Source organism: Brachyhypopomus gauderio, chromosome 17 (assembly GCF_052324685.1).
Source record: "Brachyhypopomus gauderio isolate BG-103 chromosome 17, BGAUD_0.2, whole genome shotgun sequence".
NCBI lineage: Eukaryota > Metazoa > Chordata > Actinopteri > Gymnotiformes > Hypopomidae > Brachyhypopomus > Brachyhypopomus gauderio.
Window position 1 is genome coordinate 8,986,160 of NC_135227.1, and position 18,679 is coordinate 9,004,838.

The window sequence follows — 18,679 nt, forward strand, 5'->3', positions numbered from 1 at the left end:
CGCGGGGTGCGGTTCTTTGGGCTACTTTTGAGTTGGGCCACCACGGGGGTTACAAGTCAACACAAAGAATTGATCGCGATATAATACTTAATTTGTCTCCATTTTAAACACTTTGTTCTTTGTGCCACCATGCCCGTTTATATTTCATGTTCGGACTGCATACCTGTTATGACCCCTGCCCGGTATTACGACTCTGTCCATTCAATAAATCTCGCTCTCCTCAGCGTTTGTGTCCGCCTCCCTGCTCTGCGTCCCGCAGTTCCTTACACTGTGAAAGTGCACTATTGCACTAAATATTTCCCAGCACTTTAAACTTAAAGTAAAATATTTATACATATAGTCGAAATGATTCGATATAATTCGCTTTTTATTCACATTATTTAATGGTTGTTTATTTTCAAAACACCCTATCTTAACATCTTCACGTTCTCTCATGTTTCGTCCTTGTTAACGTAAGAGAAATGTTCAGTCAGACAGCTATTTGTTGTGAAACGAAGTAGTTACAATTTCAACCATTTTCAAGTACTTTAGCCTAAATTCCAGCACTTTTCAAACCTGAAACACAAAGCAACTTTAAACTTCGTCAAGTAAATGTTCCTTCCCCTGTTTTAGAGGGGTGTTTCTTTATACTACCACATATCGTTCACGCGTGGTGTGGCGGAGTCGCGCGCTATGGTCACTTGTGAGACGGCTGCCTGCATTGTTTCACTTTCGGCATATTACTTGGGATGTCTACGTCTCAAGTGATTGAATAAATTTGTTGTACTGGCATCTGACGTTTTCACGTGTTCTTTGCACACTTTACATATCGCTGTAGTTTGGTCTTGGTCAGTGGAAGAAAATCCGAATCAATTTCAGATTACAGAGGTGGATTCCCTCTTCTTTACCCGCTCCTCGGTTTGGCTTTCAGCCGTCGTTGTCCACGCAGTTTTTAGTTTTTACACAACATGGAGGCGTGGAAGACGCACAGTTCACTGTGATTGGTCCGTTCTACGCCCTACGTCTGACGCATCGGTGGAAACCAGCATAAAAAAGTCATTACGCTGGCAAAGGCGATCTATACGATTTCTCTAATTTGGTAGATCGCCTGCGATTCTCCACTCGTTATCGCCATTCACGATTTTATATCGTCATATCGTGCACCCCTAAGCAGTCATATAACTGGGTGTGATGGCCCGGGGGGATGAAGTAGCTAGCGAGCCCCTATGAACTCTGGGAGAAGAGCCCCTTTGAACTCTGGGAGAAGAGCTCCTTTGAACTCTGGGAGAAGAGCTCCTTTGAACTCTGCACTCACGCCTCCATTAGAGTGACAGTGGAACCGACCCTTCACTACATCCCGTCTCCCTTGGTTACTGTTGCTATGTCTGTCAAGCTCTTGCAGCCACCCACTATGGTGCTTTTCACAGATATCAGTGAGATATTCCAAAGGACACGATACCAAATCTTTGGAGATGTAGTTCTGAAATATCAGTAAGAAGCAGACTGAACACACTACAATCTGCATTTGAGAGCTACATTAACCACACCACCTGTTGCCCGAGTCCTGTGAATGAGAACATTAAAACTGGGAGAGTTCCTGGACCTGAAGGAGACGCCATGTCCTGTCACAATCCTGACGAGACGCAATGTCCCGTCACATACAATAATACTGGTACATTTGTCTAATGAACTGTTAATTCGGTTAATTATGAACTTATGTTCCGATGTGATTGCCGACCTTTGTCGCAAGATGCTGCATGTTAGAATGTCTGTCTTCCAAAAGTTACCAGCCAGCGCTACTTACGTCTGGTATATTTGCTTAGCTTCACTTATGATGAGACATAAGTGTCTGTCTAGCTGTTCACACGTCTGCCGTTGTGCTTACCTTGTTGGGCTGACCGAAGAACGGGTTACTGGCGCAGCGCTGGTTGATGACGTCACGGATTAAGTGCTTCTGCCCGTTGTACGTGGTCAGTATGCTGATGCGCTCCGCTGGGTAGCCGAGCAGACGCATGTACATGAACAGGGCCACGGAGTACTCGGCCTCGGCCAGGTTCTACACACACACAAACACACAAGACAGAGAGAGAGAAACAACAGACTGAATCAGTCTTCTTTAAGCAGCACTGTTGAAATATAAAACTTGTGTTTCATGTGTAAATCAGCTTTAATGTAATTGTTGTAACTGCAACTACTTCAGTTCAAATCGCTGCATTTCTACTTAAAACAATTGTCACTGATTTTGGACTTTCTGCCTCAACATCATAATCAGAACAAACTGTTCACACAGAAAACACATACGCTCATTAAAAGCTGCTCTTTAAACGTTTGCAGCCAGTGCAATCAAAAGCTGGATACAACAGCTGGAATTCCCCACCCATGATTTAGCGGTGTAGTCTGCATGTACTACAGGTGTGATGGCCGCACACATCCGTGATAGAGGACTTAACCACGTCTCCCATGTGCTGAACTTTGGTCTGGAATATAATGAGACTAGTGCAACCCCCCTTGCAGGCTCAGAATTGTTGCAGAAAGCAAAGAAACACACAAGTGGGACTCCTGGGACTGAAGACACACACGAGTGGGGCTCCTGGGACTGGTGTGGGGGTGAAGACACACGTGAGTGGGGCTCCTGAGACTGGTGTGGGAGTGAAGACACATGTGAGTGGGGCTCCTGGGACTGGTGTGGGAGTGAAGACACACGTGAGTGGGGCTCCTGGGACTGGTGTGGGAGTGAAGATACACGTGAGTGGGGCTCCTGGGACTGGTGTGGGGGTGAAGACACACACGAGTGGGGCTCCTGGACTGGTGTGGGGGTGAAGACGTACGTGAGTGGGGCTCCTGGGACTGGTGTGGGGGTGAAGACACACGTGAGTGGGGCTTCTGGGACTGGTGTGGTGGTGAAGACACACTCGAGTGGGGCTCCTGGGACTGGTGTGGGGGTGAAGACGCACGTGAGTGGGGCTCCTGAGACTGGTGTGGGAGTGAAGACACACGTGAGTGGGGCTCCTGGGACTGGTGTGGGGGTGAAGACACACACGAGTGGGGCTCCTGGACTGGTGTGGGGGTGAAGACGTACGTGAGTGGGGCTCCTGGGACTGGTGTGGGGGTGAAGACACACGTGAGTGGGGCTTCTGGGACTGGTGTGGTGGTGAAGACACACTCGAGTGGGGCTCCTGGGACTGGTGTGGGGGTGAAGACACACGTGAGTGGGGCTCCTGGGACTGGTGTGGGGGTGAAGACGTACGTGAGTGGGGCTCCTGGGACTGGTGTGGGGGTGAAGACACACGTGAGTGAGGCTCCTGGGACTGGTGTGGGGGTGAAGACGTACGTGGCTAGCTGCCCCTCACTGAGACACTGCTGAATCCCACACACAAACAGAAACCTCTGACTTCCAACTGACAAAACATAAAAAGTTACAAATCAACAACCCTAAAAATAAATATGGGCCCTCGATGGTCTCTCTCTCTCTCCCCTTCTCTCTCTCTCTCTACCACTCTCTCTCTCCCCCTCTACTATCATCTCTCTCTACCACTCTCTCTCTCTCTCTCTCCCCATCTCTCTCTCTACCACTCCCTCTTTCTCTTTTTGGCTGTCTCTGTCTCACTCTCAGGTTCTCTCTCTCTCTCTCCCTGTCGGGTTTCTCTCTTTTCTTGGCTCATTTTTCTCTGCACTCTTATCTGGCCACTCAGCTGTGAACACCCGTCGACAGAGGGATCACATTGCAAGAACGTCTCTGCATCTCAACAAAGCCATGATTTAAACAACATGAGCCCAGGCTGCTGTTACTGATGTACCATTATACATAAAAACATTGTTGTTTCGTCACATTATTCATAAATAATGACAAACGTCCCTTTCATGAACATGCCGGCATGATACTGTTGTACAGTATAGATGATTTGGAGAGACAACCGTTCATCAGACATTCAGACGAGTTCAGTTTCCATCAATGCTTGGAAACCCTTAAAGGTGTTGTTTAAATCAGTAAAGGTCCTGTTTAAATCAGGACTACTAAGACCCCGAGGGACAGCTGCGTGGGTCTGAATCAGTCACCTTGTGGCCAAACGCAATAGCCTCTTAGTTTGCATTTCACCACCCTGTTGTAGTTCTTCATTACCGAGACAGACAGGTTCCTACACACCTGTGGCCTTTCACTGCTGCTGGGTTTCAGATGTTTGGCCACATTCCATAGGATGTCTGATAAGTGCACTGCAGTATGGAACAGCAAAATACCACAGTATCCAGGTTACCATGCATCGCAGCTCGGCCACACCCTTCTCCGCCAGGCCCCGCCCCCTCTGCCAGCAGTACCGCCCCCAGCCCTGCTGCTGTGCCTGTCCCATGACTTCTTCCCAGATGTCATGGGCACGCCTCCCCAAGCGGATCCAGATACTGTGGCACTGCTATGGGGACTCAGTGGTGTGGTCCTGATGGACTTTGACCCAGTTTTAACCCAAAGGGCAGCATTAGCATGTGGATGTTATGGTCACAGGCGCTACAAGGTAAGCGGTTAATTTGGTCACCGGCAGAAAGGCCATTGGTCACACTTGATACTGGGGACAAGAACAGATCTGACCAGCTGAATAATTAAGGCAACTGCCAACTATCCTGAAGGATTATAACAATGTTTACCACGTAGCAACTGACAGGGTTTACCACATAGCAATTAACAGGGTTTTGGTAAATGTGTAAAAACACACTTTCTGAAGTTCAGCTATTCAATATAGCAAATGCAGCAGTTACATATAGTTGACAAAATCATTTCTGATTATCCTTCAGATGTCTTAATAAAATCTTGTGATAAGTAAAAAGTGATAACACACAAGTTAATAAAAATATGCAGATTCATATTTATTTGCATGTTTGGCTATACCTCTTACACCCATGGAGTTATTTTGTCTTTTTCTGAACACAGCATTTCTCCCATTGATATTTCTCTTTCCCACACACACACACACGCACGTACACACACACACACGCACGTACACACACACACACACGCACCTACACACACACACACGCACCTACACACACACACGCACCTACACACACACACACGCACCTACACACACACACACACGTACACACACACACGTACACACACACACGTACACACACACGTACACACACACGCACACACGCACACACATACACACGTACACACACACACGTACACACACACACGTACACACACACACGTACACACACACACGTACACACACACACGTACACACACACACACACATTTTCCCTGTGGCTGTCTTCCACCTTCCCTCCCTCACGTCCTTACACAAACATGATCTAATACGCTGCAACTGAACAGACCTCAGTAACCATGGCAACAGCGTAGCCTCAAACCATGGCCTCGGTTGGTGCAGTGGATGAAGACCGATATCACTGAGAACGAGGAAGAGGAGCAGACGAAGAGGCAAGCTGAGAGTATATGACTCCCTTCTGGCAGGAAGGAGCTCTCATTTTTAGCATCAACTACACCACAGAAAAGTCCATTCAGTAAACCAAAGGGCATATGTGAATCAACACACACACACACACACACACACACACACACACACACAGAGAAAAAAACAGCACCTAGCCTAATAACATTAGCCTTCAACGACCCCGTAACTAAACCCTCTCAACAATTAGCTGGCCACAGAGAACATCAATACTTCACATTAGGCTTGATTAAGCGGAGCGGGAACGTCCCGACTGGAGCGTGACGGTTCACAGGCGAGAGGGACAGGCCTCCGTAGCGCTGGGGGGGGGGGGGGGGGGGGGTGGAACATTACTGTGAATGGACTTTGCCTAATGAGGCAGAGCTAATGGGCCTGGGAGCACAGCGGCCCTGTGTCGGCACCGGGGAGACCCACAGCAGCCCTGCCTCCACGCTGGGGAGACCCACAGCAGCCCTGCCTCAGTCCTGGGGAGACCCACAGCAGCCCTGCCTCAGTCCTGGGGAGACCCACAGCAGCCCTGCCTCCACGCTGGGGAGACCCACAGCAGCCCTGCCTCCACGCTGGGGAGACCCACAGCAGCCCTGCCTCAGTCCTGGGGAGACCCACAGCAGCCCTGCCTCAGTCCTGGGGAGACCCACAGCGGCCCGCTCAGCTGGGCCTGGAGCAGCATGGACTAACAGGGGGTTTCTGTACTGATCCTCACGTTGCTATTTCACCCCTACTTTACAGCTGAGTGTGTGTGTGTGTGTGTGTGTGTGTGTGTGTGTGTGTGTGTCTCAGATGTAATGAAGGCAGCTTCCACTAAATGCCTGAAAACAGCATGAGGTAAACATATCAAGTCTCATGTGATGCTTAAGGATACGGTTATTCACCACTTAAGAACAATAGCAACTTTCAGTGCAGATGCAAGCCACAAACACACATGAATACACACACACACACACACACACACACACACACACACACACACACACACGTGCTCAGATTCACATCCATTCACTCAGACAGAATGCAATGAATGCAAACTGTGTGTGTATGTGTGTGTGTGCGTGTGTGTGGCCTGGTCCACGGGGGTCCACACACACCTGGTAGAAGTAGGGGTTGGGCTCCGACTCCCCCACTCCATTGAAGTCCTCCACGTTGATTAGCTGGAAGTCGTAGGTCAGGCCCGGGTTGGGCCCCTGGAACTCGGGCTGCATCTGGACGTGGGGCAGGTTCCCCAGGTGCTTGTAGCGCCAGTTGTACAGATTACACAGGCTGGAGGACACAAGACACAGAGAAATCACCACCCAGCAGATCCCTCTGCATGCAGGGTAACAGGGCTGTAGGGGGTCACGGTGGGTGTGGTCACTGTAGGGGGTCACGGTGGGTGTGGTCACTGTAGGGGGTCACGGTGGATGTGGTCACTGTAGGGGGTCACGGTGGGTGTGGTCACTGTAGGGGGTCACGGTGGGTGTGGTCACTATAGGGGGTCACGGTGGGTGTGGTCACTGTAGTGGGTCATGTGGGTATGGTCATTGTAGTGGGTCATGTGGGTGTGGTCACTGTGGTGGGTCATGGTGGGTGTGGTCAGACCTGGCGCGAGCCCTGCCCTGAGCGTCCAGGTCCACGGTGGGTACGCCCAGGCGCACAAAGCGTGTGAAGAGCGACTGCTCCATGTTGGAGTACTTCTGGAAGGCCATGTTCTTAATGACGGGCGGGAGCTGGTGGTGATCGCCGATCATGATCCAGCGTTTCAGGCGACTGTAGCCGTCCTCGGGGTTCTGGCACAAGGAGAAGAGGGAGAGCAGTGGTGGATCAGATTACGTTGTTCTGAAGTGTGTGTGTGTGTGTGTGTGTGTGTGTGTGTGAGAGAGAGAGAGAGAGATCTGTGGAGCATTGTTAGATGTAAGCCCTCATATATAGGCTAGTAACTGCTGTAAATGTTTCATTTGGGTTTATGTTGAAAGACGAGCCGTGTTTTAGATCAGATTAAACACAGAAGGTCCAGGGGTTATCTCCTAGCGCACGCACCAGCTGACAGATTCATTTCTTCTCTCCAACTGACTGGATTTATAGCTCAGGAATTAATACTATAATAAGACTGATATGGTGAATTACCAAAAGGCATAATACTGCACAGAATTCACGGCCCCCAGAACTCATTCGTTCTTATTCGCTCCCCAACTTCATAAGAGCCCTGGCTTCCACCGGAGATTGTTGCCGAGCTGACCAGGTGTCCGAGAGGAGAAGTGAGCCTGGTACGGTCACCGTGTGGCACCAGCCGGGACGGGCAGGGGAGCCTTCTCCCCCACCCAACAACAACCACCCCCTCCCACCCCCGGAGTGTGTCCATATGTTCCGACCACACACCTTGCTCAGGCTGCACTATTATTAGGTCTGACTCACTGACTTTCAAGGCTTCCTGCCCGACTCTTCTCGACGGCACCTGCCAGCACATCTGTGCCTGCACACAGCTCCACCGCCTGGCACTGCGTTAGCAACCTGGCCGAGCTGGGAGAGGCCTTGGCAGTACAGCGGAGGAGCAGAGGGCTTCTCTCCCGCGGTGACCATGGAGGTTAGCCACCGCTAACAAGGCCCAGCCGCACACGACAAGGACTCGACACGGACAATGGGAACATGTGGACATCGAGTGTTATCCAATCAGTGGTCGAGAGGCAACTGGGGTGGGGGGGATTGGGGATTAACCCAAGGCGCATTAGTCAAGAGGCATGTTGGTGTGGAAAACAAACTAGCTGGATGAGAGATAATTGAAACCCGAATGGACTACAATGTTGTCTTAAGGTTAATGAGACCCCAGCTGAAGGCTGGGAAAGAGAGGAGGTTGTACCTGCAGCAGGAGTGGAATGAAGGTTTCGATCTCCAGGATCTGAGCTGCCTCTTCCATCAGGATGTTGTCATACTGGAACGCAGAGCAAACCCTTGTGACGTGGTGATCGTCAGGCTGCCAAGCACCAGCAGGCTCTCCGGAGGACTTACCTTGAAGCCCAGCTCCACCAGGTCATGGCGCTTGAGGGCAGCGTGCGTGCAGGTCATGGCGATGATCTTGGCCTCCTTCACCAGCAGGTACTTAGATCGGTCCAGTCCACTGCGCAGAAGCTCGAACGCCCTGAACTCCTGAAGGAAAGAGAAAAGTCGAGAGTCGCATTAAAACACGTCCTAACGTCACCATACATCTTATACAACATGTCCTAACGTCACTGTAAATCTTTTACAACGCGTCCACCTAACGTCACCGTACATCTTTTACATGTCCACCTAACGTCACCGTACATCTTTTACAACGCGTCCACCTAACGTCACCGTACATCTTTTACAACGCGTCCACCTAACGTCACCGTACATCTTTTACAACACGTCCTAATGTCACCGTACATCTTTTACAACGCGTCCACCTAACGTCACCGTACATCTTTTACAACGCGTCCACCTAACGTCACCGTACATCTTTTACAACGCGTCCACCTAACGTCACCGTACATCTTTTACAACATGTCCTAATGTCACCGTACATCTTTTACAACACGTCCACCTAACGTCACCATACATCTTTTACAACACGTCCTAATGTCACCGTACATCTTTTACAACGCGTCCACCTAACGTCACCGTACATCTTTTACAACGCGTCCACCTAACGTCACCGTACATCTTTTACAACGCGTCCACCTAACGTCACCGTACATCTTTTACAACGCGTCCACCTAACGTCACCGTACATCTTTTACAACATGTCCTAATGTCACCGTACATCTTTTACAACACGTCCACCTAACGTCACCCTACATCTTTTACAACGCGTCCACCTAACGTCAAGGTACATCTTTTACAACACGTCCTAACGTCACCATACATCTTTTACAACACGTACTAACGTTACCATACATCTTTTACAACACGTCCACCTAACGTCACCGTACAGTTTTTACAATGCTTCCTAACGTCACCGTACATCTTGTACAACATGTCCTAATGTCACCATACATCTTTTACATCACATCCTAACGTCACCCTACATCTTTTACAACGCGTCCTAACGTCACCCTACATCTTTTACAACGCATCCTAACGTTACCGTACATCTTTTACAACACGTCCACCTAACGTCACCGTACATCTTTTACAACACGTCCACCTAACGTCACCCTACATCTTTTACAACATGTCCACCTAACATCACCCTACATTTTTTACAACGCGTCCACCTAACGTCACCGTACATCTTTTACAACACGTCCACCTAACGTCACCGTACAGTTTTTACAATGCTTCCTAACGTCACCGTACATCTTGTACAACATGTCCTAATGTCACCATACATCTTTTACATCACATCCTAACGTCACCCTACATCTTTTACAACTCGTCCTAACGTCACCCTACATCTTTTACAACTCGTCCTAACGTCACCCTACATCTTTTACAACGCATCCTAACGTTACCGTACATCTTTTACAACACGTCCACCTAACGTCACCGTACATCTTTTACAACACGTCCACCTAACGTCACCCTACATCTTTTACAACATGTCCACCTATCACCCTACATTTTTTACAACGCGTCCACCTAACGTCACCGTACATCTTTTACAACACGTCCACCTAACATCACCGTACATCTTTTACAACACGTCCACCTAACGTCACCGTACAGTTTTTACAATGCTTCCTAACGTCACCGTACATCTTGTACAACATGTCCTAATGTCACCATACATCTTTTACATCACATCCTAACGTCACCCTACATCTTTTACAACGCGTCCTAACGTCACCCTACATCTTTTACAACGCATCCTAACGTTACCGTACATCTTTTACAACACGTCCACCTAACGTCACCGTACATCTTTTACAACACTTCCACCTAACGTCACCCTACATCTTTCACAACGCGTCCACCTAACGTCACCGTACATCTTGTACAAAACGTCCTAACGTCACCGTACATCTTTTACAACACGTCTACCTAACATCACCCTACATCTTTCACAACGCGTCCACCTAACGTCACCGTACATCTTTTACAACACGTCCACCTAACGTCACCGTACATCTTGTACAAAACGTCCTAACGTCACCATACATCTTTTACAACACGTCTACCTAACATCACCCTACATCTTTTACAACGCGTCCACCTAACATCACCGTACATCTTTTACAACACGTCCTAACGTCACCCTACATCTTTTACAACGCGTCCACCTAATGCATCCACCTTTTACAACAGAACTGAACACAGACGAAACACTAAACACTGAGAAAAGTGGGGAAAAAATTACCCATTTTGCACGTTTTTTTATCTAGCCTGGGATCATTTTCACCTCAATTTCCTGCTGTCTATTACAAGTAAATGTTGTCTGCTCTTCAGTGACAGAAGGGAAGTTAATGTCTACACCATCACAGCTCTGGTGTTCGAGGGCTGAAGTCTTGCCGTGTGAACCGGGTTGGAGTAGAGGGGCTACCCAGCAGACTGGAGCCTGCGGTGGTCGAAACACGCGTTTCAGGCAACTCCGCATCAATATTTAATATGTTACTATTTTAACGTTAATATTAAACCCATGCGAGCGTGCAGTATTGATGAGGGTATTTTTTGCCCCGCTGCCTAGCGGTTCATGGCCGCCGCGGCCGAGCTGCTTCCTGCGCTGGGGCAGAAGCGGCCTGGCCGCAGCGGGCCACCTGAAACCTGAGCGTCCGGCGTCCGTTACAGCCGCGCCACGCGCTGCCGCCCCAGCCGTCCTAATGAGAGAAGGGGCGGCCCGGCTCCGTTCCAGACCTCACTGACGGAGAGGCGCGTCCGTGGAGGATGCGGTAAGGCCGGCGCCAGAGCGCTCCGCTGAGGGGACGCGGTGTGCTAGCACGACGCTCCGATACAGGTCCCACGGCAGAGGAAGACCAAGCTAAACACACGCAGGGATATTACCCAAACCAATAACTTTGTTATTGCTTTTCTGGAAGCTGGGCTCACGTAAGTGGATAACGGTGGCGATATTGCTGTGTAAAAAAAAGGAAATATATACTGATCCATTTGGAGGGGGAGAGAGGGGTGAGTGAAGGGGGCAAGACGGGGGAGCTCACTGCCACACCCAGGAGGAGAGAGGGGAGGGGCTACAAATCAAACATCCCCAGTATCACGTTGGCATAACATGACATGACGTGGTGGTGGTGGAGGTGGTGGGGGCGTGTGAAGGAGGGAGGGAGTAATGGGGGTATATGTGCTTGTCCGTTCTGACGACCGGGAGCATCCGGCTGGGGTTACCCCCGATCCTCAGCGTGCGGACCACGCGCACATACCTCCAGCTGGGTGAAGATCTTGCGGATGTGGCGGTAGCAGCCTTCTGCTATGTCCATGTCCTCCTGGAACGTCCTGCCCTTGAACACAGGCTGGGGAGCGTTGGAGAAGTACTTATGGAAAGGGAAGTGTGAGGCCACGTCCTGCGGGGTCACCTCCTGGCCCGGCTTACACCTGACCTTGCTCATGTACTCCTCCCAGCGAGACATCACCTGCAGCAGAGGAGACCGAGGGAGAGAGAGGGAGAGAGAGAGATAGAGACATGTAGATAAAGAGTGAGAGAGAAAAAAGTGTGTGAGAGTGAGAGAACTAGTGTGAGATGTATTACTGCCCGAGAATGTCAGAGGCTCTGCTCAGCACGACTCCTAGCTTAATTAGTGCTGTGCATGTTTTATTGGGAGCTGTAACGGGCTTATGGCTCCTAGCACCCCCACCCACACCCCCACCCCCACCCACACCCACACCCCCACCCACAGGCAGCGGCAGGAGTGTGTGCAGCACATACAGCCTGACTCATCTTAGAAGGCACAGAGCAGAGACTAATGCAATGCTGTGAAAACTGAGAAGGGAAGGAAAAATAAATAAATCCCCTCCCCCCCCCCCCGCATAAAGGGCATGTGAGTGCTGACAATAACCCATCACAATGTGGGGTTTGAAACGTAAGCTGGCAGAGCCATTGCCCTGCATAAAGCATGCCATTTCATGCAGCTCACAGGGTGGAGCAACCACCCCCTCCTCTCTCTCTCCAGTTCCTCCATCTGACAGGGTGGAGCTACAACCCCCTCCTCTCTCTCCCCAGCTCCTCCATCTGACAGGGTGGAGCTACAACCCCCTCCTCTCTCTCCCCAGCTCCTCCATCTGTCAGGGTGGAGCTACCCCCCCCCCCCCCCCAGCTGCTCCAGCTGACGCAGCTGCTCTCCAAACGTTCTCGTTATCCTCCTGCATGTTGGTGTGTTCACAGCCCTGTGCTGCCCCTCTGAGCGCCTGTGCCGCTACCTTCTCTTCAGCGAGGGACACGGCTCTATTTTGGGCAGCACTGCTGATGTAATCACAGAAAGGGGGGGGGGAAAAAAGGCTTTGTGTCTGAGCTGGCGATTTCCACCCCTGTGCGTGGGTACGTGGGGTAATTACACCTGCACCGGCGTACCCGGGGAGCGGCCGGGGGCAGCGGCGTGCGGTACGGTACCTGGTAGAGGTAGAAGTGTCCTGCGGTTTCGCAGGTGTAGGACACGTCCCCCGGGACGCCCAGGCTCTCCTGCAGACGCGCCACCTCCCTCAGAAGCTCCAGTCTACGGGCCAGCACGTAGTTCACACGCCCGTACCTGAGAGGACCACACGGCGGGCGGTTAGGGCTCTGCGAACACGCGCAGGTCAGGAAGGACGCTGTGGGTGTTCACCAGGACGAGGCGAGGAGTCTCTGAACCGAGGCACAACCACACACTTCACACCCAGTATTATACACATTTACATTCATCATGTTTAAGTCCTAAGTGGTCCACCACGATGTGACATGTAAACATGACGAAGATAAAAATTTAAATTTTAACTAATTCACAAAATGGATGAAAAGGGTTGCTGGCTCCTTTAGTACAGGATTATAATCTCAGCTCTAAGGATCCAGCACTCTCCATATTTCAGTGGACTAATATGTGGAGAGCAGGAGCAGGTACTCACTGTGTAACCTGGTAAACAGGACTGAAATACCATATTTATGTGTGGGTTGTGTGTGTGTGTGTGTGTGTGTGTGTAATAAATCACACAAATAAATACACATGCAGCATCTCTGTCCATATGCTGTGCAGCGTGACTGAAGGTGAATGTATTCACTCCCAGCCTCTGACAGACCGGCCACCTTGTTAATCATGTAATCATCAGTGCAGTTCAAGGTATAAGGTGCACAAGGCAGATCCCCACAGTTAAAGCAGGGACCCATCTGTAGGGGAGAATACTCCCCCCACAGGGCAACCCACTGTGCTTACAAGCTGTCCCACTGTACTAAACAAAACAGACAAAAACTAGGAAACTACAGATACTGCATCTCGGAGATTTAAAATGAGGTTCAGGTTTAAGTGCGTTTTATCTGCAAATAACTTGGATATTCAAGTGCAAATGAGGTTAAGAGGGTTCATGTGGCACAAGGGTGTCTGGGGGTTGCTAACACACACACACACACACACACACACACACACACACACACACACACACACACACACACACACACACACACACACACACACACACACACACACACACACACACACACACACACAGAAGTCTAAACACTCACAATCCAGTTGTCCGCACTGTCTAATCTATACATGAGACACGTCACACACCTTGTTAAGGCACTGAAAAACAAACCTGGACCCCCAGCAGTTAAGAACACTGGACCGCCAACCGTTTTTCTTCAGAGTGGTTGCGGTTCTTTTTAAAGGGCGTGGCTGTTAAAGGATAATAGCTGTTTTGTTGGTGCTGTAAACATCCCTGGCTGTGCTGAGAGAGGACGGCTCTTCTCTCGTCTTCCATGGTGTTAATTATGTTCCAGGTTCTCTCCTCCCTCTCGCCACCGGGCCGGAGACCCAGTGGAACCGGATTATTATTAGCTCTCTTCCTCGGTGTCTGCCTGTGCCTCCTGTCGTCTGTCCAGGGCAGTCATGCCCACCCAGAGCAGACGCGGTCACACCATCCCCAACTATCCTACAACCTGGTGTTCAGTCACACCAACCCCACCCATCCTACAACCTGGTGTTCAGTCACACCAACCCCACCTATCCTACAACCTGGTGTTCAGTCACAACATCCCCACCCATCCTACAACCTGATGTTGTCACACCAACTCCACCCATCCTACAACCTGATGTTCAGTCACATCATCCCCACCTATCCTACAACTTGGTGTTCAGTCACACCAATCGCACCTATCCTACAACCTGGTGTTCTATCACACCAACCCCACCTATCCTACAAACTGGTGTTCAGTCACACCAACCCCACCTATCCTACAACCTGGTGTTCAGTCACACAATTCCCACCTATCCTACAACCTGGTGTCCTAGTGTTCAGTCATATCATCCCCACCCATCCTACAACCTGGAGTTCAGTCACAACATCCCCACCTATCCTACAACCTGGTGTTCAGTCACACCAACCCCACCCATCCTACAACCTGGTGTTCAGTCACACCAACCCCACCCATCCTACAACCTGGTGTTCAGTCACACCAACCCCACCTATCCTACAACCTGGTGTTCAGTCACACCAACCCCACCCATCCTACAACCTGGTGTTCAGTCACAACATCCCCACCCATCCTACAACCTGGTGTTGTCACACCAACTCCACCCATCCTACAACCTGATGTTCAGTCACACCAATCGCACCTATCCTACAACCTGGTGTTCAGTCACACCAACCCCACCTATCCTACAACCTGGTGTTCAGTCACAACATCCCCACCTATCCTACAACCTGGTGTTCAGTTACACAATCCCCACCTATCCTACAACCTGGTGTCCTGGTGTTCAGTCACAACATCCCCACTTATCCTACAACCTGGTGTTTAGTCACAACATCCCCACCTATCCTACAACCTGGTGTTCAGTCACAACATCCCCACCTATCCTACAACCTGATGTTCAGTCACATCATCCCCACCTATCCTACAACTTGGTGTTCAGTCACACCAATCGCACCTATCCTACAACCTGGTGTTCTATCACACCAACCCCACCTATCCTACAAACTGGTGTTCAGTCACACCAACCCCACCTATCCTACAACCTGGTGTTCAGTCACACAATTCCCACCTATCCTACAACCTGGTGTCCTAGTGTTCAGTCATATCATCCCCACCCATCCTACAACCTGGAGTTCAGTCACAACATCCCCACCTATCCTACAACCTGGTGTTCAGTCACACCAACCCCACCCATCCTACAACCTGGTGTTCAGTCACACCAACCCCACCCATCCTACAACCTGGTGTTCAGTCACAACATCCCCACCTATCCTACAACCTGGTGTTCAGTTACACAATCCCCACCTATCCTACAACCTGGTGTCCTGGTGTTCAGTCACAACATCCCCACTTATCCTACAACCTGGTGTTTAGTCACAACATCCCCACCTATCCTACAACCTGGTGTTCAGTCACAACATCCCCACCTATCCTACAACCTGGTGTTCAGTCACATCAACCCCACCTATCCTACAACCTGGTGTTCAGTCACAACATCCCCACATATCCTACAACCTGGTGTTCAGTCACAACATCCCCACCTATCCTACAACCCGTTTTCAGATTGCCGGGTGTGTCTGGCAGGGTTTAGGCCCGCCACCCTCACCTGCTGAAATCCTTCTCGGTCTCCAGCTCTTCCTCTCCATGGCCCAGACGCAGGAGATGTCGCTCATCAATGTCCAAGGCCATAATCTTCTCAAACAGTTGGTTCAGAGCCTGGGAGACAAGATTGCACACACAGGCTGGGTTTACACACATTAACTACAAGTGGGTTGTTCACACTGCCAGGACTGTGTGAAGTCTAGCAGAAGAGTCAGGTGGAGGGGATGATTTGAAAACAGCCACACAGCAGACACCACGCAAATATGTGGGCATAAACACGAAGGCTCGCAGTCTACGGACAGACTGGCATCTGCGATTCGACACAAACATTCAGAGCTGTTGGAATTTGCCTGCTGGAGTTTGCAGGGAGTATTTTCAGTGTGTTTGACAGCCAGGAATGAGAATTCCCTTAGTGCTAGCGGAGTATTCTAGGGAAGGAAGCGATCACTGTCCTGTGAATGCCGTTTCAAAAACCCATCACACGCTGTGAAGGAAGGAGTTTAGAGGGCATGAGTTACGGCGTAGAGGTAGCGAGGTGCTTGGAGGGCCCCACCTGATTGGAGTGAGTCACGATGAGAGTCCTCTGCTCCGGGAAGTTGTGGTACAAGTTGGAGATGATCTGCACAGCCACGTCGGTTTTGCCTGTGCCTGGGGGGCCCACCACCTGCAGACAGCAGGGGCGCAGAAGCAAAGGAGGACGGTTAGGTAACGAACACAGGGACGCCCTGCTCGACAGGACGCAGGGCATCTGGCAAGCAGGTGCTCGGTTTGACAGAGTCACTATTAGCGCTCCTCTTCTCCATTCTCCCCCACAGCTAGACGGATGGTTTCTCCCAAGGAGCTGCAGTGTCGGGCACGTGAGGTCACGCCGTCTGCAACGGGCTCAAGGGCGAAACGCTAGAAAGCAGCAGTTCTGGACGGGATGCGTGTGATGCGTACAGTTACTAATACAGGGGGCATGAGGGGGAACCCAAGGCCTTCAAGTTTGGCTCTGAACCAAGTCCAAGACCGTTACGCTGGCCCGCCCATGGCCCCGCCCATCAAACACTCTTCCAGGTTGCCGAGCGGTAAATAACCGCCTACAGCTGCCATCAGCAAGCCAGCAGCGGTGCGCGGACGTCTCTCAATCAGGGCGATGTGCCGTCCGTGCAGGCGTAGCAAGGACACTGGGCCCCATCCGCTGAAGGCTCCTCACGGCCATATTTCAGCCCCACCGTGCCCACTCGGGTGAAGGATGGGCATATCTAGAAGAAAATCGCCTCAATTTTCAACAGCCACATCAATCCGGGCAGACGGGGTGGGGGAGGGGGGGGGCAGTACAAACGCTGCTCTCAGTAATACTGTGAAATGCTGTGTTACTGTGGGGGGGGGGGGGTCGTCTGTGTTAACGATCTACGCTCTCCTGAGGCAACGTAAACAAACAGTTTGTGCATCTGTGGCAGAAGCTCGTTCAGCGGCCGATACGGAGGCGTGTTCTTACCATGGTGAGACCGGGCTGCATGCCGGCACGGATGGCCTCGATCTGGGTCGGGGTGAAGGGGATCGTGTTCCTGTTTGAATATGAAGCAATATCAGGATGTGGATCGGGTCATGCTTTCAACACTCCGCATTTATTCATCTCAAAGGATGGCCAAGTACAATGATATCGACATCACAAGAGAAGAATCGTTTGTTTGATGATGCAATTCAGCAACACACAAAAGACGCTCGACATTTTGTTTACAGCTGGTCCTGATGAAAGCAGAATGAGCAGCTGAAGTTTAGCAGGAACTTCAGGAACCTTAAATAACTGGTTTCTACACGCGATCACTGTACAGATATGCGAGTCCAACATGGCTGCTCAGACTACACACAGACACCAAGCAGTCGTTTCCCAACTGCACGTGTACAGGAGGTAAGAGCCTCCACTCAGGGTCAGGTTTATACCCGCAGGTCACGAGCACTGAAGGGTCGTGACCTCACCGTTTGGGCTGGTTATAGGGGTAAGGTCCCCGGTTTGGAATCACATGGGGCTCCACTATAAGCGTGTGATCTTCCTCCTTCTGCTCGTCTTCATCAGCTTTCCGCTTTTTCCCCTTCACGTTCCGTACTGGGAACTTGATCCTGAACAGACAGAAAATGTGCAGATTTCAAATCAAAGCGCCAATTAATTTATAATCTGGATCTAAAGACATTTTGGCTGCTTTGAGTGTCGTGGAACAGCGAAGCGCAGAAGGCACGTATAACCGACCTGAACGGAGGGACACACTTGGCTGGATCTTCCTCTAGGACACTGATCGTGTGATCTGGGAAGCAGGACTTGAGGTGATCAATGGACAGGAATGTATCGTTGAAGTCCAGAGTTGAGATCTGATTGGGCATCTTGGTGTAATGGGCGCTGCCAGGGTCTCCGTATCCCAGGATGATGTCGTGTAGCCAATCAGGGACGACACACTCCGTGTTCATTAGATTACGGATGGTCTCCAGCACGGCCTGGAATAGACGGCATTTCATTCCCAACCGTGACACATACGACACTTTAACAAAAGGATCGTTCTACCTTTGAGAAGTCTGAGAAAAACGAAAAACAATAACTTGAAGAATGAGTGCACATAACACTAAG

General features: G+C 50.5%; 1 protein-coding gene across 1 annotated transcript in view; it reads right to left on the minus strand.

Annotated features, from left to right (window-relative positions):
* aqr (aquarius intron-binding spliceosomal factor) overlaps nt 1-18,679 on the minus strand; it is a 41,891-nt gene that overhangs the window by 9,238 nt on the left and 13,974 nt on the right. Inside the window, 12 exon segments of the mRNA XM_076977952.1 lie at nt 1,865-2,035; nt 6,527-6,698; nt 7,017-7,204; nt 8,272-8,343; nt 8,421-8,558; nt 11,741-11,950; nt 12,925-13,060; nt 16,082-16,191; nt 16,631-16,741; nt 17,558-17,627; nt 18,040-18,180; nt 18,308-18,549. Coding sequence (XP_076834067.1) covers nt 1,865-2,035; nt 6,527-6,698; nt 7,017-7,204; nt 8,272-8,343; nt 8,421-8,558; nt 11,741-11,950; nt 12,925-13,060; nt 16,082-16,191; nt 16,631-16,741; nt 17,558-17,627; nt 18,040-18,180; nt 18,308-18,549 — 1,761 coding nt within the window.